Source organism: Moschus berezovskii, chromosome 7, assembly GCF_049115385.1.
Source record: "Moschus berezovskii isolate FMDL1 chromosome 7, NW_MosBer_1.0, whole genome shotgun sequence".
NCBI classification, from domain to species: Eukaryota; Metazoa; Chordata; class Mammalia; order Artiodactyla; family Moschidae; genus Moschus; species Moschus berezovskii.
In genome coordinates this window covers 70,928,180-70,950,877 of record NC_142466.1, presented here as the reverse complement: position 1 = coordinate 70,950,877, position 22,698 = coordinate 70,928,180, and the positions used below count along the sequence as shown (strand labels likewise).

Sequence of the window (22,698 nt, the reverse complement as noted above, 5' to 3'; positions counted from 1 at the left end):
CACAGATGAAGAGACAGAGGCACAGAGAGGTTGAGTGTCTTGCCAAAGGGTTGCCGGGATGAAGTAGCTGTGGAGCCTGTGCTGGCATCCATTGGCGCACTGCCTCTCACAACTTCATCCAGTCCTCAGGGCAGCACAACGGGGAGGGAAGAACGGGTGTCATCCTAGTGAGGCGGAATGAGGAAAATGAGATGCCAAGAGCAAGACTTTCCCTGCTTCCTGCTGCGAGCAGACCTCAGGGTGTAGGAGTGGGGGCTCCCTGCATGTCTCTGGGGTTCCTCCCCAGCCCAACTTGCCTGTTGGCAGAGGCTGGTGTGAGTCTGTCTGTGCAGACCTGTGTTCTCCTTGTAAATCATTCATGATGTGCACGCACACACACACACACTTTCAGACTTATTACTCATCCAGTAACTTGTTGTATATAAAAAATGAATGGTTCCTTTGAACTCAGAAAGTAGATGGACTGGTTGTCATAAAAATCAATAACATGCTAAGTATTTCAAGCATATAGTACTTAGAGTTCTACTGTAGGTGGCTTTGTAATGAATGGCTTGATTTTTTTTTAAATAGAGCATAACCTACTTTCGTTTTGAATTATACAGAAGGCTTTTGCCTTGAATCTGTTTACTAAGAAGATTAAATAATTGATTATTTCCCTGATGCCGAGACTGAGCCTTATTCAGTAGGAAGCGCTCAACTTGAGAAAAACAATCCGAGGTCAGATGACTATTGAGACGTTATGCCCAAATGCAGTTATAGGCATCGTTTCCTCAGGCTTCCCCCAGCTTCCCACACAAATTGTTACATGGCTTTGCATGACCAGAAAACAGCTCCCTTCTTGTCCTGGGTTTCTTTGAAAACCCCAGGTGCCTTGCTAGAGTAATGGGTGCCTAGACCCTTGTCACAGCAAAGCAGCCCTAGCCCAACCCAGCACCCACACTAGCAAGAAGGGATCTTTGCTCAGTTCTCAGTTTCAACACCACTTCTCTGGAAAGCCTTTCTAGGCAGATCACAGTCTCCAATAGACACGTTCATGGCACCTGCCTCTCCCAGCCCTGCAACATCATCGCAGGTTCAATTCCTGGTTCAGTGTTGAGCTTGCCTGAGTGCGGTCAGCTCCCTTCATGAGGGTGAGATCACATCTCCTTTTCTGGCACTGCTGGAATCCCAGAACCAGCATGTGACCTGGAATACAGGAGAACCTCCAAGGACTCCTTGTTTTGTTTTTGTTTGGGAGTTCCTTCTTTCTTAATCTCACACTTTTAGGAAAGTAACATTGTGAATTCGTGGATTTTTAAAAATATATTAAATGGACTGTATTCCAATCAGTTGCAGACATTATTTTTTTAATATAGACATTAAAGCCGTTTTTTCTGCTCTACTTATATTTCTGACTTTCCTCCAAATTTTCTTTCCAGCTTTTTATTTTGAAAAATTTCAAACCCATCAAAAAAGTTAAAAGGGAGTACAGTGAACCTCATACACCCTCTATGTAGATTGTCCAGTTGTTTGCATTTTGCCCTACGCATTTCCCTATCCCTCTCTCTCCCTCTGCCTGACCCTGCCACACACTCTTATTTTTTGTTAAAGCACTTGGTGATACTTTGCAGAGGCAATATTTCATCCCTAAATATGTCAGCATGAATTTCCTAAGAGCAATTATATTCTCTTGTTTAACAATAGTATAATTATCACATCTAAAAAACTAACAGTGATACAATAATGCTACCTAATATATGGTCCATATTCAAGTTTTCCCATTTGTCCCCAAAGTGTCCCTTTTGCCATTTATTTGTCAAGGTAGGTGGGAAGGGATCAAGGGTCCAGCTGGGAGGATGTGTTATGTTTGTTATCATGTGCTTAGCCTCTTTAACCTAGAACATTCCTCCTACTTTGGTGGGAGTTGGGGTGGGGGATGCTTTTGGGATATTGACCTTCTTGAAAATCCCAAGCTAGTTGTTTTATAAAATGTCCCACAAGACCAGAATCTTAATTTGTTTCTTCACAATTAGATTCGGGTTAAACAGTTTGGGCAAGGTGAAGCTACATTTTTATATCAGTGCAGCGTGTCAGGAGGCCCACGTGTGAACTCTTAGCAGTGATGCTAAGTTTGATCACTAGGTTAAAGTGGTATCTGCTACATTTATTGTAACAATACCTTTTCCCCTTAGTAATTTTGATGTAATCTGTGGGGTGAAACTTTGAGACCATGTAAATATCCTGTCCCCCATGATCTTTGGTTTTAGCATCTGTTGATGGTCCTTGCCTGAATCATTGTTAATTATATTGGGGTTGCAAAATGGTCGTTTTCTAGTTCTGTTTTTCCTTCCACATTTAAGCTGATATTCTTATCTACAGAAGAGTGTTCCCTTTTGACCATTTCTTTCCTTCCTCCTGTCTGCTTCTCTCCCTTTCTCCTCTCTCTGCTGTCAGTCCGGGTGCTTACTATTTTTCCTGCCTTAGACTTGGAGTCAGCTATTTCTCCCAAGACCCCTGATTCTTTCTGTTGGGGAATCATGTTTAGAAACCAAGACCTGCATGCTAGGCATGCTCATTGCCACTGGGGTTCACTGCTTCTAGCTTTTTTCAGTGAACCAGGTTGAAACTATAATTTTTAATGTTTTAAACAAAAAAATGTTTAATTTGAATCTGACCATCAGGAGATTGGACTTCCCTTGTGGCTCAGATGGTAAAGCGTCTGCCTGCAGTGCAGGAGACCTGGGTTTGATCCCTGGTTTGGGAAAATTCCCTGGAGAAGGAAATGGCAACCCACTCCAGTACTCTTGCCTGGAAAATTCCATGAACTGAGGAGCCTGGTGGGCTACAACCCATGGGGTCGCAAAGAGTCGGACACGACTGAGCGACTTCACACACACACACACATCAGGAGATAATCATGCAAATATAGGACATCCTACAATTCACCTGGCCTGGATTCTTCCAAAAAGTTAATGTTGCAGAAAACAAGAAAAGTGGCAGAAGGGCAGAGCACTAGTTTATGTGAAAAGAGATTGAAAAAAATATATATAACAATCAAAGGCAAGGCTCATGTGTCGATGGGATCCTGAATGTTTAAAATGTAAAGGGCATATTTGGGAAATTGAAGAAATCTGAATGTGGACTATACATTAGATAATACTGAATTACTGTTCATTTTTGTTAGTGTGATAAGAATGATGTAATGATACAGGAGAATGTCATTATGAGCAGATGCATTCTGAACTATTTAGGAGTAAACTGTCAAAATGTCTATAAGTTAACTTCAAATGTACTGAAAACAGAAATGTATCTGTAAGTATATGTGTGTCTGTGTGCATATATATTCATATATATGTATATATTTATAGAGAAAGAAAGCAGACATGGGAAATGGTGAGTGGTGAAGGACATATGGTGTTTATTGTACTGTTTCTTCAACTTTTTTGTAGGTTTGAATATTCTCACAATAAACAGCTATAAGTCTGTGTGGGGTTTGGGGTGGGGAGAGACTATAGCCCTCCTTATCTGGTCAATAAAGATGTATCCAAAAGTCCCTTTACAGATTTTTCTCCATGTGATTACATTAGCAGCTTTATATACCTAAAAAAAAAAAAATTTATATACTCTAAAGTGCCTTTATTTTCAGTTTTCAGGGTTTGATGTTTTACCTATTGTTAATTAGGTAACATCCTCCTCCTATGGATGGAGGAGCCTGGTAGGCTGCAGTCTGTGGAGTCGCTAAGGGTCAGACACGACTGAGCGACTTCACTTTCACTTTTCACTTTCACACATTGGAGAAGGAAATGGCAACCCACTCCTGTGTTCTTGCCTGGAGAATCCCAGGGATGGGGGAGCCTGGTGGGCTTCCGTCTATGGGGTCACACAGAGTCGGACACGACTGAAGTGACTTAGCAGCAGCAGCAATTAATTTTATTTTAAAAATATAAACAAATTTTTAAATTAAATTTTTAAAGTTAATTTACATTTAATTAAATTAATTTAACTTTCCTGTGATTGATGTTTTCTGTTAGGTGCATTCCAAACTAACCTATCTAGAGTTACTGTTTCTCAGATCCTCTTTCACTAGGCTAGTTCAGTTCAGTTCAGTCGCTCAGTCGTGTCCGACTCTTTGCGACCCCATGAATCACAGCACGCCAGGCCTCCCTGTCCATCACCAACTCCTGGAGTTCACTCAAACTCATGTCCATCGAGTCGGTGATGCCATCCAGCCATCTCATTCTCTGTCGTCCCCTTCTCCTCCCGCCCCCAATCTTTCCCAGCATCAGAGTCTTTTCCAGTGAGTCAACTCTTCGCATGAGGTGGCCAAAGTATTGGAGTTTCAGCTTTAGCATCAGTCCTTCCAATGAACACCCAGGATTGATCTCCTTTAGTGATTGCAAATGTGGTTTAAGACATTTTAAAATATTTATTTCTCTCCTTCATCTGAATAATTGTACCATTTCAGCTTATCCTGCAATGGTTTCTTGGAGAATTCCAGCTAACACACAATCTTTGTACATATCCAGTTGGATGAGTTCAGTGTTGTTAATTTCAGTTGAATTTGATTACAATTTATTGAATTGCTTCAAAACAGATAGATCTGTGTTTAAGTGCCTTATTTTTGGTGTTATGTTTTAAATATGACCTCTGGGAAAACATGTAAAATGTTTACAACTTTTATATGACTCTATAGTCAAGACTATTCAACAAGCAGAGAATTCTTGGCTCCAATCTAACATCCCTCTTATTCCATGCCACCTCTGTAGATAACAGTTTTTGTTAGTTTCAAACTTATTCTTCTAGTGTTTCTTGTTGCGAATAAGCACAAATACATGTGCGTGTGTGTTTATTTTTCTTTCTCCTTATGTAAAAGTGAACATAGTATATATATATATATATGCTATTTGGCAAGTTGCTTTTTCACTTAATTTTCCTGGAGCTTACTGTTTTATCACTACTTAAAGACATTGCTTATTCTTTTTACAGCTGAATAGCACTTCTTTGTGTGAATATACTATAATTTGTGGGCTTCTCCAGTGGCTCAGCAGTAAAGAATCAGCCTACAGTGCAGGAACCGCAGGAGACTTGGATTCAACCCCTGGGTCAGGAAGATCCCCTGGAGGACGGCATAGCAACCCACTCTAGTATTCTTGCCTGGAGAATCCCATGGACAGAGGAGCCTGATGGGCTACAGTCCATAGGGCTGCAAAAAGTTGGACACAACTGAAGCGACTTAGCATGCATGCACTGTAATTTGTATAGCAGGTCCCCTATTGATGGACGTTTAGGTTGTTGCCAACCTGTTGGAATAACCTTGGTCACATGTCGTATTTGTGTGAGTGTAAGCTGGGGATGAATTCCTAGAAGTAGAATTTCTAGGTCAAAGTGAAAGTGCATCTCTAATTTTTCTAGAAAATACAGCTTTATTGAATGAATGAGAATACTAATGAACGCACTTGATCAAGAAGAGCAGAAAGTAAAAGGCTGGTATCTCAATGGTGACATAAAGCAATTAGACTAAATAATTCTCTTTGTGAAGAGGCTGGCTTAAAACCCTTCTGGCGACGTCTCTTGTCCAGTGATTTTTATTTTCTTGCCTAAAGAGAGAATTTTGCCTTGGTTTGTAAATTAAGCATAGAATTACAAAATCATGAAATTTTAGAGCTGAACTAAAAATCCACCTGGTGCAGTCTCCTTATTTTAGCAGTAAGGAACCTCAGGCCCAGAAATATAAGAGAACAGCAAGATAAAGAAGACACAAATTTAGTTCGATTCCATCCAATTCAATGAACAGTAGGTGAAATAACTGCTTTGTAATAAGGCAAATTGTCAAATGTAAAACTGTACTACTGAGCACCCCCAAGATAGCTCATGAAAGGCATGGTTGTTCAGACCTCTGAGTGCTTTCTATCTCAACCACCTCTCCTTAAACAGAACTCTCTTAGTTTAAATGGATTTTGTTTCGCATCTTTTATGTAATTCTGGGGCATTCAAATGTAGTCATGATGGTAAGTTGGATCAGGTGGAGGGACTGGCTGGCTGTGTGCATTCTGGCTGATGATGTGGGTGGGCATGGTTACTGAGTGTAGTCGGAAATTACATAATCATGGCGTTGGTAGCATTCTGTTTTGATTCCAGGCAGGCAGCATGGAGCAGCAAATGAGTTTAGCTTAGCCCAGCTGTGGACTTGTGCTGTGAGCCTGGGCAAGTCCCTTGTCTTCCCTGGTCCTCACTGTGTAAAATGAGGAGTTGGACAAGTCCAGGATGGCAGATAAATTAATGAATTGGTGCCGTTATTTCCTCCATCCTGTGCTAATTGCAGACATAACGAATTGATTACCACACGCTCGTTACTGGTTTAACCCATCTCTCTCGCCAGCTACTGTCAGCCTGTTAATGATGTCACATAGGCTCAAGCCTATTTATCTGGCTTAGATGGTTACTTAGGATTACCAGATTACAGGACACTCAGTTAAATTTGAATTTCAGGTAAATAAAGAATAAGTTTTTAGTACATGTGTGTCCCCAATATTTCTAAATATGGCAACATTCTTAGGCCATTTCTACTTCTACAGATATTTCTCTTTTTTTCTGTATAATTAATTTCATCTGAGAGATCCACCCTCTTTTTGGTACTTCTGATAGTGCCCATTCCCCAGTCTCGAGGTAAGAATCTGGCTCATTCTATATTGTTTAAATTCATATTATGTATTCCATTCATGTAGTGGAAAGTGATGAAGATTTGAGTAGGTTTTTATTTCCAAGGGCCATATATTCTTGTAAGGCTGCTTAACACACCTGCAACACCATGTTTCCCAGACATCATTTGGCTGCCACTTTCTTGATTTTGCCAAATCTCCATACCACTTGTATTATTAATTTATTTAGTATTTTCCTTTAAATCAACTCAACCTTTTATTTAAATACCATGGATGGAAAATCAGGATCATGTTCTAAGAAGAAGTATAAAAGTAAATAAAGAGAAAAACATACCTATTAAGATATAAAATATTAGATTGGGGCTAACCTAAAACCATTGGGTGTGCCACCAATTCACATAAAACATAACACCGTCACATGCAAACTCCTTGCTGGTTTGGGAATCCCATCCTTGACCCTGGTGGACGATCCTCAAGATTTCCTTGAACACCTCCAGTGACGGGGAACTCAGTACTCAGCAAGATTGTGATTCATTCTTGAATACCATATTACTAAATATTTCTTCTCTATTGGTTCATATTAGCCTCCCTGAAACAGTCATATTTTGATTTGAGCTTTCTTATTTTTTAACAGATATTAATATTTGTGTGCTTCTTATGTAACAACTTGAGTGCTTATTATCTTACTGTCTTATGGAGGGAAGTAAGAGTGCAGTTACAGTTCAGTGTGATAGGTCTGATGGAAGTGGGGAGGTGTACTTGGCTTGGACTGGAGGTGTAGGGAGGTGTTTGGGAAGGCTTCTTTGTGGGGGAATGAGAGAGAGCCTGGTATGCCTTGGGAAGTAAAAGGCTGGAGAGTGAGGGTGAGAAAGGAGGCTAGAGTGGTAGAAAAAAGTGATGGATGAGCTGACTAGGTGGGAATTGTAGCTCTCATGTTCCATTAGCACAAGGACCTACTTCCTGTAGAACATTTTCACAGTTAAGTTCTCATTAAAAAAAAAAAAAAAGAGCCCTGGAGAGTTGACAGGACTTATTCTTTCCATTTCATAGGTAGGGAGACTGAGGTTTAATGGATTGCTGGTGGGCATGCAGCTTATACTGGAAGAGCTGGGTCTTGATTGTTCCATAGTCATACTCCTTTCCTTGGGTCCTAGCCCCAGGCTCACTGGTCCAGGATGACCTTCTCTGTCCCCCTGAAGAAGACTTCACATTCTTGGAAAGCACCTTAGAATCTTTCATCTTGATTTAACTTACTCAGTTTCCTCAGTACTGATCATGAAGCAAATCTGAGAGGTCTGGAGTCCAGCATTCTGCTTCTCCTTCCTTGGTTCTGGGAGGTGTTGGCTCACGATTGTAAATAGAACCTCCAGTGACCCCTTCTTTTAAAGCCCAGTTGTCTGGACTTTGAGATTCCCAGTGACCTCCACCCTCCTCACCTTTTTGTGGGCTCTCTGTCTTTGTGTTGGTGGGGCAGGTGTTGCAGGGTCCCCTCAGGAGTCTTGGCCTGTCCTGGTCAAGTAATTCCTGAGTAGAGTTCTACAGCCCAGAGCTTTGCCTGGACTCCCTTTAGATACTCCAAGGTCACAGGCCCAGCTAAAACCATGTTTTTCTCAGCCACAGAAACCAGTGCTTGCTTTCCTCCTCAGCCCCATTCTGTGTGAAAACCATGGCGAGTTCTTGTCTGGAAGGCAAGCATGGAGGCCTCTTGTGATCCTATTGCCTCCTCTGACCCCTTCTTTTTTCTTTTCCTTCATAGCTACAGAGAGGATTGGAGACAGCCCACAAAATGCACACAGACCAGTCAGTGAAATGGGCCTAGCTATCAATCACTTCTCAGCACTCCAAAGGAAGGGAAGGAAACAGTGCTGGAAGAACTGAGGGATAGCAGAGAAGCCTTCATGGAGGAGGTGGCTGTGAGCAGTTCTGGACAGATGAGTAGGAGCTGGTTCTAAAGAGATGGGAGAATTCAGCAGATGGGAATGCTGTATCTTCTCCCACTGTAAGCATCGAGCTGGGCCCCAGCACACCTTTCCCCTCCATAGATGTGATGTCAACTTATCGACTAATTAGAGGTGCTAAACTGACATGAGGAGACATGATTCTTGCAGTGTGGTAATTAAAAGGCAGTTGGCTTCACAGCTGTGATCACACACAAGTGCTTCTTACCCTTAAAGACATCAGCTGAAGGCAAAGTGCAAGGAACTGCAAGTTCCTGCAAAGGAACTGAGGAAACCAGAGTCTTCTATTGTAATTTATTAATTTCCTGCATTTGTCACCTACACAGCTGTAAGGGAGAAGTGAATGAAGCATCTAACCAGAAGTTCAAGAAAAATTAAAGACATATGTTCTAATTGTGCACAGTTAGACAAGCAAAGCAATCATCACTTTTTTAAAATTAACAAGATATTTTAAAAGTGACTTTATTTATTTATTGGCCACACTGCCTGGCACGTGGGAACTTAGTTCCCTGTCCAAGAATGGAGACTGTGCCCCATTCATTGGAAGCATGGAGTCTTAACCACTGGACCACCAAGGAAGTCCTCCAATTAACAAGACATTTTTAAGTTGCTAGGTTAGGATTTAGAATTAGATCCTAATTATGAGTTAGAATTATGTCTCATCCTGGTAGTAGCCACGTTACTGTGAGCAGACCCTTCCATTCTCTGAGGTTTCTCATGTTAAAATCAGTAAACTCTCCTCCATTCTGCCCTCATGGGGTTGAGGTATTATTGAAGGAAAGTATTTTGTCAGTTAAAAGGCTTTTCTTAATTGTAAGAAATACCATCCATTTCTCATAACTTCTCAATCTAGAAACTGTGATCTAACATTAACAATCATTAATTGGATGCCTGTGCATTCAGATCCTCAGAATAGCCCTAAGATTGGGGAGGGGGCTTATCACCCTGGTTTAGAGGGGACAGATCCCCAAAGGTGAAGTAATGTTCCTGTAGTCATGTAGTGAGTGGTGTAGCCGGCATTCAGTCCCAGCCTGTCCAAGATGGAACTCAAGAATTCTTACCCCATGGACCATACTGCTTTCTCAGCACTGGCTTGGTTGTGCTCTTTCTCTGCTTAACTCTAGCTTTTTACTCTAAAGGAGGAAAAAAAGGATTTGAGGAAGTAATATTTGTTTTGCAAGCTTCGTAAAACAATGATAGAAAAATACTGTAGAGGGGAGTAAAGAAGAAAATAAAAGTCACAGAATGCCACATGGGAAAAAAATGTATCTTAAAGAGCAAAAAATTAAGTTACTTTACAATTTAATATTTACACACAAACAAAAGCTTTTCTCTTAAACTGGGTGATCGACAGTTGAGTATTGATTTTATTATTACTCCTTGAACTGAACATATATATTTTATATACTTATACATGTAGTTTATAATCCCAATAAAAGTTTAAAAAGAAAAATGTGAAGAATTTGGTCTTCAATAAAATGTCAAATATACATATGAGTTTTGTTTCATATAATTGAATTGCAACATCTCAGGCAATTGAAGCATAATAAGCCACGGATTTAGTATTTTTTTTTTCTTTTAAGCAAATCTTTTTTTTTCTTCTGCTTTCTCTTAAATGGTCCCACTTGCTTTCCCATATTGTACCTGGGTGCTTTCCTAAGAAGCAGCCTTTTTGATGGAGAGATGAACCAGATTTCAAGAAGAAAAGTCCCAAGTTTGAGCCATAACCATGCTGCTTGCTCACATGTGACTCTGAGCAAGTCACTTATCTCTCTGAGCTTCAGTTTCCTCATCTATAAAATTAGGGCAATAAAGTCTAGTCTGTATCGTGGGATTTTGTGAAGCTCAAAGTTAGACTAAAGCAGGAAATGAATTTTGGAAGTTGTTCATCACACAGAAGCATAACAGTCTGTGGAATGGAAGCTGGTGATATTAGTCTCCCTGCTTTGCCAGTCACTTGGTGTGTGATCACGTGCAAGTGGCTTAAACTCTTTGAGCCTCAGTTGCTTCATCAAAAAATGCAGATCAAAATAATGTCTGTCCCATAAGGTGGTTTCGCACATTCAGTGACAAAGTGAACCCTTCATGTCAAACCCTCCACACAATGCTGGCCCCAAGGCAGGTCTCACTAGGCAATACCTTGAAGGGGTCAGGATATCTGAGTTCAAATCTCAGCTTTGCCCCTTGCTGCTCATGGGGCCTTGGGCACAGCTCTGTGTCTTTCTGAGCTTCAGTCTCTCCACAAGGAGCACACACTATTATGCCCTCCCTGCCTTCATCAGGAATTGTTGCGAGTCCCCAGTTTTTAAGGACATGACAATGGACATGGGTGGTAACAACTCAACTGCTGTGCATCTCTGAGTGATTAGCACTAAATTTCATCAATAGGAAGGAGGGTGATTGTCCCCAGGGGTTTCCAGAAGACCTTTTGAGCCCCAGAGCCAGTATGCATATGCTGCTCAGCAAGCCTTATTGGAGTGGGGTTGCAGAAACTCGCCCAAATGCCAGGCTTTCATTTTCCCTCCTTAACTTGGGAAATGCTTTGTGACCACCCCACGTCACATTAGTCTCACAGGCATCTGTGTTGAGGCACTTTGTGTCCAAACAGTTTTTCGCCAGGGCTTGGGCGCAGCGGTGACCTGGCGCAGATCTGAAGTGGACCCCAGTTCCCAATGCACACAGCCTGGCGCCTTTGTATACGTCCTGGCACTGGCCACAAACAGGGTTTTGTCAGAAGCTTCCTGAGAAAGTTGCATTTCATTCATCTTGGCTGAAAGGAACCCTAGATGACAAATACCTCCCTCATTTAATTACAGAAACAGTCAGCAAACCCATGGAAGAAGATTAAACCAAGTGGAGAAAAGAGCAAGCCTCAATCATCTTCTCCCCCCTGGCATCTGGCCCGCACTTCTCACCTAGGATTTAGCAACCCGGGCTGTTCTTGGTTAGATTTTCCACTTGAAAAATGGTTTATTTCTGCAGACAAGTTAAACCCAGAGGCCCCAAACCAGGTAAATAAGGAATTACATTTAGAGAAGAATTCATCAGTGGCTGAGAGTTTAATAAAGACCCTGAAATTGGGAGGTGTATTTACATTTTTCATCTAGGCTTGAATCTGCAAAGAGAAGTGAAACACAATGGCAATTATCAGAATAAATCAGATCAAATGAAACACACACCCACACAAAACTAACCAACTCTTTAATCATTCTCCTCAATTGTTGGAGAGAGAAGTGTAGAGTTGTGTGGTATACAGATGAAGGAAACTTTCAAGTCTTTGGTTCAACCCATCATTTTTAGAGATGGGAAAAACAGATATCCACAGAGGGGAAATGCTCTACTTTGCTCTCAAAGCCATAGAGACAAGGGTAAGCCTGGTTTTCCAGCTCCCTGAAGTGCCTGTATAGTTGTCTTCACTCTCCTGTTCTCTCTGCCGCTGGGCCCTTAATGTGAAAGAGACTGACAGTTCCATACACTAACCCTAAACTTTTACAGAATATTCCACGGCAAGCCAGAACTCAGAGAGAGATGCTGATGGCTGCCTCCTCTTCTACTTTTCTGGTTAAGGGTGTGTCCCCCAGAATTTCCCAGGACCTACCATGCCCACCATAGACACCAGCTATGTTTGAGACACCCTGAAAGCCTTGAAATAAGCAGTTTCTTCCCTGTGCTCGTGGGTCTCAGAAGAGAGAGCAAGCCTTGAATCATTGCCTCACCTCATCTTGGACTGATGGGTGAGAGCTGGTTGAAGAAAGAGAACCAGGACTTCTCTGGTTAAGTGGTTAAGAATCTTCATGCCAGTGTAGAGGACACAGGTTTGATCCCCGGTCTGAAAAGACCTCACATGCTGCGGAGCAGCTAAGCCCATGTACCACAACTGCTGAGCCTGTGCTCTAGAAGCTGTGTGCTCCAGCTGCTGAATTCCAAGCACCTAGAGCATGTGCTCTGCAGAAGAGAAGTCACTGGACTGAGAAGCCCATGCCCTGCAACAAAGAGGCGCCTGCACTTACCACACCCAGATGTGAGAGCTGGACCATAAAGAAGGCTGAGCGCCAAAGAATCGATGCTTTTGATCTGTGGTGCTGGAGAAGGCTCTTGAGAGTCCCTTGAACAGCAAGGAGATCAAACCAGTCAATCCTAAAGGAAATTAACCCTGAATATTCATTGGAAGGACTGATGCTGAAGCTGTAATACTTGAGCCACCTGATGTGAAGAGCTGACTCATTAGAAAAGACCCTGATGCTGGGAAAGGTTGAGGCCAGGAGGAGAAGAGGGTGACAGAGGACAAGATGATTGGATGGTGTCACTGACTCAATGGACATGAGTTTGAGCAAACTCCTGGAGATAGTGAAGGACAGGGAAAACTTGTGCTGTAGGCCATGGGGTTGCAGAGTCATAACAACTACAACTAAAAAAGGCCCATGTGCAGTACTGAAGAGCCAGTGCAGTTATAAATAAATAAATTAATTAAAAATATATTTTTTAAAAAAAGAAAGAACCAGATATGAAGTCAAAATTACATTTTCCTACAATGAACTTGCATGGATTGTGTCACTTTTCTGGGCCATGGTTTATTTAGCTGTAGAATGGATAGTAAATCCTACCTCAAAGAACTAAGGGACTCTAAGACTTACTGACAGTCTAGATGTTTGGAAGCTTCACTGATTTTAAAGTAGATGGGACATGCTTGACAAAATTTTACCAAATGTTGTCTCTTGGCACTCGGAAACTTGCCGCATAAAATTACAGCTGCCCTATAAAATAATAAACTTTTCTCCCCCCAACCCCCACCCCCAGAATCTATTAGGGACCCAGATCCTTCCTTCCTTGGGTAACACTTAGTCATGTCCAACTTTTTGCGACCCCATGAACTGTAGCCCACCAGGCTCTTCTGTACATAGGATTTCCCAGGCAAGAATACTGGAGTGGGTTGCCATTTCCTTCTTCAGGGGATCTTCCTGACCCAGGGATTGAACCTGGGTCTCCTGCATTGCAGGCAAATTCATTACCATTCAATCAGAAAATTGGACAACTATGCCTCTAGTCACAGTTGCTGATCTTTGAGGCTATCAAGATGCTTTTTTTCTCTTCATTTTCATTTATCTTTCTAAATTCAAACAGAGCTGTAAATTCCTAGAAAAAGTTAGATAGAGGGTAGACAAGAGAGCACAAGAAGTTTAAACAGAAATCTCCAAAGTAAAGTTTTATAGGCAGAAAAGAAAATTCCTGGCAGCAATGCATGACAGAAATTTGGTGTACTGTGTTGATCCGGAGAATCAGAAAATAAGGCACTCATTAATACAGAACTATGTAAGGTGGGAGTGTACCAGAAACCAAAATCTGTGCTCAAATACTTGTTCCTCAGTTTTCTGAGAAAAAAAATGCTCAATTATAATGTAAACAGACAGAAAATAGGGCCATGGGCAATCCATTAATCATCTCTTAATAGGCCACCTCTCAAAATACCTGCCATGCTTTTGAGGATGAGTACATTGAAAATACCTAACATTCAGCCTTTGAAAAAATACTGCAAAAATAACCGAAGACTCACAATACCCAGAAGTAGAGGAGGAGTCCAGCTCTGATGATGAGCTATTGTAGGATAAAGAAAAAAAACTTTAGAAAGATTTTCGGCAGCTTCAGTCATATGCAGAAAAGACATGGTCTCCATGAAACATGAGATATGATGGAGCTAAAAGGGTTCTGATCATTAAAAAATTACTAGAAAATGGGAGAAGACAATAACAATAAAAAGTATGGCAGGACAGTAACACTAAAAGTGACTTGAAAAGCAAACCCATTGAATAAAGAACTTGAATGGCGTAACTGTACAGCTACTCAACCACATTATGTTCAGGGGGCTGCAGAATCAATTATTAATAAAGAGCTACCATATCCCTGAAAGATAAGCAAAAAGGTAGAAAGTCAGGTAATACCAAATGTTGGTTAGTATGTGAAGAAATGAGAACCCTGGTGTTCTGTCACTGGGACTGTGGATGATATGGCCCTTTTACCAGAAATTAGTGAAACTGAATTTTCAGGTAGCCTCTAATAAGAGATAAGATAGTCTTTCAGAATGCAGAGGAGAAGGACCAAGATGTGAAATCATAGAAAAAATACGACAGATATGGATTTGGGGAATAAAAGATGACATGTAGATAATCAAGTATTCTAGTGGAGAGGCAAGAATATATATGAATATTAATGTAATATAAATATAATGAGTATATAGCATTATATATTATATATAAATGCTACATTTATATATTTATACTTATGTATATATATGTGTATGTACATATGTTTTTTAGTTAAAAGATTTGAGCATATAGATTGAAGGCCTCCCTGTGTTCCAGATAAAATCAAGAGTGCCACATCCACATCTATTTAGGCAAATTTTTTAAATTCTAAGAATAAAGATAAAAACCCTTCAGGCATCCAAACAGAGAAAATCAGTTACCTGTAAATGAATAACAATCAAACTATCTTTGGATTTCTCCTCTGCACCACTTTGTACTTTCAAAGCAGAAAAATGGTAGCCCAAGAATTTTATATCCAGATATATTCTACTGTGCATCAAAGCAACAGAGGGTCATCCTCGGCAAATTTTCAACCCCTCACCCTTCTTCAGAATATGAAAAGATAGCCTAACAGGTTAAGACAAAAAGCAAGATTAATATATCCAGAATGGAGAAGAATGGAGAAGTCTGAATACCAAAGGGAACAAAAGGAAACAAAAAAGAAACATTTTTTTAAAAAAAGACTGCCAGTAAGATGATGAATGCAATGTCAAGTATTTATTGCAGCAATAAGCATGTATTTTAAAATCCATTCATGTCCTCATTTCAAGAAATATACTTAAAAACAATCTTAATGGAATATAAATAAAAGGAGAATCAGAGCTATGACAGGTAAATGCAAGCAAAATATAAAGGGTTTCAATATTAATATCAAGATATTAATTCAGTATTAATATTGAGCAAGATATTATAGGAAACAAACACCAATAAATGACAAACAGGGTTATTTTATCTTGATAAATACTTTAATCCTCAAATCATTCAGTGATTATCTGGTAAGTACCTGCTGTTTGCTCTGCTGCTGCTGCTGCTAAGTCACTTCAGTCGTGTCCGACTCTGTGTGACCCCATAGATGGTAGCCCACCAGGCTTCCCCATCCCTGGGATTCTCCAGGCAAGAACGCTGGAGTGGCTTGCCATTTCCTTCTCCAGTGCGTGAAAGTGAAAGTGAAGTCGCTCAGTCGTGTCCGACTCTTCAGCGACCCCATGGACTGCAGCCTACCAGGCTCCTCCGTCCATGGGATTTTCCAGGCAAGAGTACTGGAATGGGTTGCCATTGCCTTCTCCGGCTGTTTGCTCTAGGGAAGGGTATATATACATTGCTGAAAAATAACAATGTAATTGTAACGAGCACTTATCTTCAAAGCAATATAAACTCAAAATGTAAAAAGCAAAAAATTTGAGTAACATGGAGAAATTGTCAGAGACAATAGAAAAAAGCTCAACATACCCCTCAGTCTTTGATAGGTCAAGTAGACAAAAACACAAAGCATGTGTTAGTGATATAATTGGTTAGTTGGGTTACATCTCTTAGGCATCAAAAGTTTGATAAAGAATTTTATAGCTTACAACTAGAGACTGCATCTATTTTTCTGGCTACCATAGAACTTTCACAGAAATTGATTATATAATAAGCCACCCAAAAAAACCTCAATAAATTCCAAAAGCAGACACTGTATACACCAAATTCTCAAAACAATGCAATAAAACTAGAAATGATAACGAAACTGTAAAATAAATTTAAAAGTACTCTCCAAAATAATCCTTGGTAGGGATTAACTTGAAACCTCAGTCATAGTCTGTTTAGAAATGGACTTGGCTATGTGAAATGAGGCAGGAGATTGGATCTTTGAATGGGGGTCCTGATGCTGAAAGGCCACGTGTTGCAGAAACTGGGTTACTCTGCTGGAGGAGGAAACCCTGGCACACAGGTGGCAGAGGACTGCCATCAGAGGACAGCCATCAGAGGAAGAAAGAACACAGATGTTAGAGTCCTTTAGCTCTGGATTCGAATTCTGTTTCTACCTCTTACTAACTTTGATGGGTATCTCGATGTCTTTCCATTTCAGGACCTCAGTCTGTTTATTCAAAACTAGGGCTGTTGAGCTATATCAGTGATTCTCAACCTTCATTGGGCTCCATAATCACCTTGGGAAGTTTTTAAATAATACTGATACCTGGGCTCTATGCCCAGAGATTCTGATTCACTTGGTTTGGAGTGGGACCAAGTCATCAATATTTAAAAAAATCTCCTCATGTGATTCCAGTGTGTAGCCAGAGTAGAGAGAGAACCCCAGAACTAGACGATTTCTCAGGTTCCTTCGGTTCTGAAGTTCAGCAGTGCTACCCAGCGCCTGTAGCCTTTGCCAGTAGAAGAAAGTTTTAGGAGGCTAAAGCTAGAAGAACAGTGATGCAAAGCAATCTAATCAAAGTGTGCATTATCTCAAATGGCGCAGAAAATGTCAGTGCCAGTTAATATTTTGCACCCAACATGATTTAGACCCGGGGCATATATTGTACTCCAAGCCCATTGTAAACACAATGGGCCATTTATTCACTGAACAGTAACCACTGTAATTACCTACAGGGCAAACATATGAGGTTGTTCAAGCAACAATTAATTGTGGACCTGGAACTAATGGGACAATAACAGCAAAGTATCAACCAGAGTGTGATTCAGAAATCACATCAGAAAACCAATATTTTCCAAATTGTATTAGATAAGCATTTTTGGGGATGCAATTGCACATATACCATCCCAGGTCCTGAAATAGTGTCTCCCTGATTTTTTAATAGCTCCTTCTTACACTGACCATAGGAAACTGGAAGTGTTGTTTCAATCTTGAGAGAAGAATCAGAGATACTGGGTCTGAGCAGACTGTAGAGAGCCTCTATTTCTTCCATCACTGTGGGACCTAAGTGTCACCTTCAGGCAGGTGTGCTCACTTTGTTTGGTTGTAAGATCCTTGTTGTCAATCTGATGGCAGCCATGGATCCTCTTTTCAGAAAAATGTGTGTGTGTGTGTATGCATATGCATGCCCCACAGGTGTTTTCATACAGTTTTTCAGGAGTTCTCAGACACTTTGAAGCCCCTCTGTGTTCTTTGTGGGCCACGGGCTAGCTTCCATTTGCACGCCTCCAGACACAGGGATCTCACTACTTCTGTCAGCAGGCCTTTCCTTGCTGGACAACGCTGGGTATGAGTGTCCTCATTGTGTCCACCTGGGATTTCCTCTCTCTGGGTACTCCCTATTGGGGCTTACTCTACCCCCCAATTTTTTAACAGTTGATCTATCCTTGACCTCTACCAATTTTGGGATGATGTCCTGTCTCTGTGGGGGCCTTAGAAATTGGTTTCTGTAGTTGCCCTCTAGCTCTGGTGACAGCTGATGGGTTGTTGTATGTTCAGCTTCAACAAATGGGACCTGTTGAGGCTGCCAAGTGAACCGAGGAGATCCAGGGACCTTCGGTAGTGGCAATCTACTGCCTGAGCCAGGTCACCAAAGGGACAAGATTGCCACTGTCCTGCTTTGCTGAAGTCTTGTGGGGAAGAAGTGCTTCCTCAGGTCACAGGAAGAGCGCAAAGCAACTTCAACTAGGGGCTGGGGGTGCCAGGATGTTTCTTCCCAAGATGCTGAAGTTGAATGCTGAGCATATTGAATCTAGAGCTGCTGGAATAGCAGATGTTGGGGGAGAAAGCTGGTGGCAGCAAAGAAAGAGCTTGCTCCAGCCATGCCCTCTCTGGATCAAAGATTTAAGCGAAACAAAGAAGGAAGGAAATACTACTTTTTAAAAATAGTATTGGGAATTCCCTGGTGGTCCAGTGGTTAGGACTCCCCACTTTCACTGCTGAGGACATGAGTTCAACCCTGGTCAGGGAACTAAGATCCTGAAAGTTGTGCAACATGGCCAAAAATAAAACAATATGTAGGTATTCTTAGCACAAAATTTGGTAAATGAAGCATACTGAAGAAGGTTAGACTAAACCAAGTAGCGTTAACCAGTGACGCACAGACATAACCATGGCAGTGGTCACAAAATTCTGGAGCTACCGGTACCCATCAACAACAAAAAACTATACAAGAGTTTATTAAATACTTGCTAGACACATGAAAAACAAAATAATTTGTCAGGGGCCACAGGATTATATAAGGCCTAACCATCAGTTGGGTCAGCGCTCATCACATGCGGGTACAGAATCTTCCTCTTCCCTCACCTGGAGGCGACAACCTGGGAGAACAGACAGGGGAGGAAGACAGACAGACTAGAAGGCACCATGGAGGAATTCTCTTACAATCTCAGATTGGGAAGGGTTTTTCTAAATATGACATAAAGCCTGAAAACAGAACGGAAAATAAATTAATAAATTCAGCCACACACACACACACACAAACACCTCTGTATGGCAAAAGACATCATGAGAAACATCAAAAGAAAAGGTACAGACTGAGTTTGAATCAGCAACTTATATCACAAAGGGCTAATCTCCTTACTTCTGCTAACCAGTAAGATCACTTCTGCTAACCAGTAAGATCACTTCTGCTAACCAGTAAGGGAAAGACTCAGAGTCCAATTGGAAAACAAGCAAAGGATGTGAATGCTTTCCAGAAAGATACTGCAAATTGTTCTTCAACATCAGAGAGATCCTCAACCTCACTCTTAATAAGGTAAATGCAAATCAGAACTACAAGTAGATACCATTTTTCCACCATCACACTGCAAAGATCAAAAAATTTGATAACCACCTTCTATGGATGAGGCTGAGGGGAAGAGAAAGCAGAGATCAGAAGAAATGTTATAGAAGAGGTGACATTTATGCTGGGCCCTGTAGGACAGATAATTAAAATCCAATTTAGCAACTCACAGGCACTTAAAAGAAAAAGAAGGACTAATAAAGGGAAAGATGGACAGATTTGACTACTGAATATACACTCACAAAATGTAAAAGCAAACAAGCTGGGGTGCTTGCAGCACCTGTAATAGCTTGAGTTTGAATGCTGTACATATAACAGTCTTCATTAAGTTTGATAAGGAAAGCATTAGAATACCGCTCAAAAAATAAACAAGAGACATGAAAAAGCAATTCCTTAAATAAGACTTATGACTAGTAATCAGCCACATAGAAAAAGGTTCAACACAATGTATAACCAATGAATGCAATATGATTCCAGTTTTTCAGTGATAAATCATTAATAAATTAGATAGAAAGATGTTTTATTTCTGTCTGTTGACAAGAATGTGGTAAGATTGATCCTCTGTAGTTATACCTGGCTAGTGGGTGTGCAAATGGATGCAATCCTTTTTGGAAATAAGTGTGAAGTCTTTATTTTTTAAATTAATTTCTTTATTTTAATGGAAGGATAATTACTTTACAATATTGTGCTGGTTTTTGCCATACATCTACTTGAATCAGCCACAGGTATACATGTGTCCCCCCCGCATCCTGAAACCCCCTCCAAGTTCCCTCCCTACCCTATCCCTCTGGGTTGTCCCAGAGCACTGGCTTTGGGTGCCCTACTTCATGTATCGAACTTGCACTGGTTATATATTTTACATATGGTAATATACATGTCTCAGTGCTATTCTCTCAAATCATCCCATGTCTTTAAAAGCTCACATTCTTTCTCTGGGAAATTTCACATCCTAGACTCTATCCTATGGAAAAAGCCTGAAATATAGGGGAAAAATGCTAAGCATAAAGGTGCTTGTAGAATAATATGATAATAATGACAAATTAGAAATAGTCTAAATGTCCCCATATTACACACAATTTAGTAAATTACAGTATGTTCAGATGCTAGAATATTATGGAACTATTAAAAAGTTTACATGATAAAATGTTTGCAAGAAGTTTTAACTGGATGGTTAAATGCTTTTAAGACAATGTTTAATGAGGGAATAAACAAACAGTTCAAATGTGTATATAAAATGATCTCAAGAATCTTTTTTTAGTTCATCACCATGCACAGAGAAAGGATCTGAAGGAGGCAGAGGACAACATTAAGGAAGGTTCTCTCTCCTTATTTTGCATTTTTAAAAGCCTCTTCAATTGTAACATGTTACTTTTGCAGTAAGAAGGTTAAAAGTATTTTGCCCCTGTTTTGTACCTCAAGTGAGAACTAAAGACCTCTGTTCCCGTAGGAAAGATCCTGGACCCACAGGATCCTGGTCCCCCCAGTAAAATGCTGTTCCTTTTGTGTTCTTCAGCTCTCCTTTGCTGCCACCACACCTGTTCTAGCAGATAAGAAGAAATACCCTTACTTCTTTCGGACCGTCCCATCAGATAACGCGGTGAATCCAGCCATCCTGAAGTTGCTGAAGCATTACCAGTGGAAACGTGTGGGCACGCTGACCCAGGATGTGCAGCGCTTCTCAGAGGTACACGCCGCTAGGAGGTGCCCCCTCACCCACCTCCAGGCAAGGGGCGAGACAGCTCCATCAGGGTGGGCACTGTTCCGGGGCTTTGGAACTGTTGAGGTATTCGACTGTGTGTGGGGCTGGTGAAGACCTCCAACTCGCACAGCTCAGGAGTGGAACCTTCCCTTCCATTGTGCGTTTTGGCTAAATCATGTGGTTTATTCCCTTACCACCCTTGTGGATGTGTTGTTCTTGCTGCCGACCCTAGTGATGGTCTAAAATCACGAGGTGCCACCAAGAGTGTTTCTCCTGTGAGGAGAATTTGGGGAGAAGCTGGCTTGGAATGAAGATTCCCAAAGTCACTGTGGATTGGGTGGTTTTTTTTAGTTTTTGTTTGTTTTAATGATTTACAAATATACATCAATACTTGGTGTTCTGAGGCTTGCTGTTATTGTTGCAAGGAAAAGAGAAGTTAAATTACATATAGTAAAAAAAAAAAAATGAAAGAAGAAAGGGCTGCTTTACGCAATTCCTCTAAATCCACTTTCTCTTCCAAGTCAAATCTGGCTTTCTGTGTAATGTTCATCTGCCCATATCTTTTTCAGTACTTTTAAACCTAATGTCCTCATCCTAGGTAGATATTTTGCATTTTTCACTTTACAACAGATCTTCGAGATCTTGATTGATTTCGTTCTTGTTAATGTGCTATCATGTTCTTGTCAGGTGGATAGATGGTAAATTACTGAATGTTCACAGCTTTTTGATATCACAGCCAACACCTTTCCACCTAGGTGTGCATCGTCACAATAGATTTCTAGAAGGAGAATTACTGGGACATTTAAAACGTTGAGGCAAACTGACCTCCAGAAAGCCTGTTCTAATTTCTAGTTCGTCCAACCACTTTGAAAATTTCCACACAGTTTTACAAACAGTGGATATTAGCAAATCTTTTAAAAAGCTTTCTCCACTCAGCTGAGTGCAGAATGGTTTCTTATTTTTTTTCCTCATCTCTTTAGAGTCCCTACTTTTCCTGTCTTCTCCTATGTGTATTCTCAGTCCTTGGAGCTTCCCCACAAGATGATACAGTCCAGGTTTGCTTAGGAGCCCAAGAGAAAGAGAAACAACTGTGATCTGATCCTCAGGGGAATGTGTGGGGGGGTGGTGTAGGCAGACCTCTGTGAGAGGAGCTGGGGAGGACACACCCCTCTGCCAGTGGCAGGGTGGGGGTGGGGGAGGTGGAGCAGAGCAGGGCGGGGAACCACCAGACCCGGTTTCCACGCCAGCTCTACACTTACCTTTCCGAAGCTCTGCCCCATTTTTCCCTGGGAAGGAGAGGCCACTTCATGGGAGAGACTACTCCATGTGTTAACTGTGCAACCTTGGCGAAGTCACCTCACTTCTCTGAGCTGCAGCTTCCGCCCCTATAAAATGGGGACAATAACCCTTCCCAAGCCCATCCTGCAGACCTCCTGCCAAAATCAGATGAGTCATGAATTTCAAAGAACTTTGCAAGCTATACAATTTATGTGCCGAGAGGGATATTTTCAGAGGTGCTTGAAAAGCAGAAGTAGTCTGTAGTCATCCAAACAAGGTCAGCTTTTCCCTGACAAGAATGGTCCTCAGCTTCCCACCTCTGTTTCCCAGTCCCCAGGCAAAGGCACAAAG

At 41.1% G+C, this 22,698-nt stretch overlaps 1 protein-coding gene across 2 annotated transcripts in view; it reads left to right on the top strand.

Moving 5' to 3' along the window:
• GABBR2 (gamma-aminobutyric acid type B receptor subunit 2) overlaps nt 1–22,698 on the top strand; it is a 379,938-nt gene that overhangs the window by 136,274 nt on the left and 220,966 nt on the right. For both annotated transcript variants that reach the window (XM_055427123.2, XM_055427124.2), the window contains exon 3: nt 20,884–21,054. In XM_055427123.2, the coding sequence (XP_055283098.1) occupies nt 20,884–21,054 (171 nt within the window). The remainder of the gene's footprint in view (nt 1–20,883; nt 21,055–22,698) is intronic.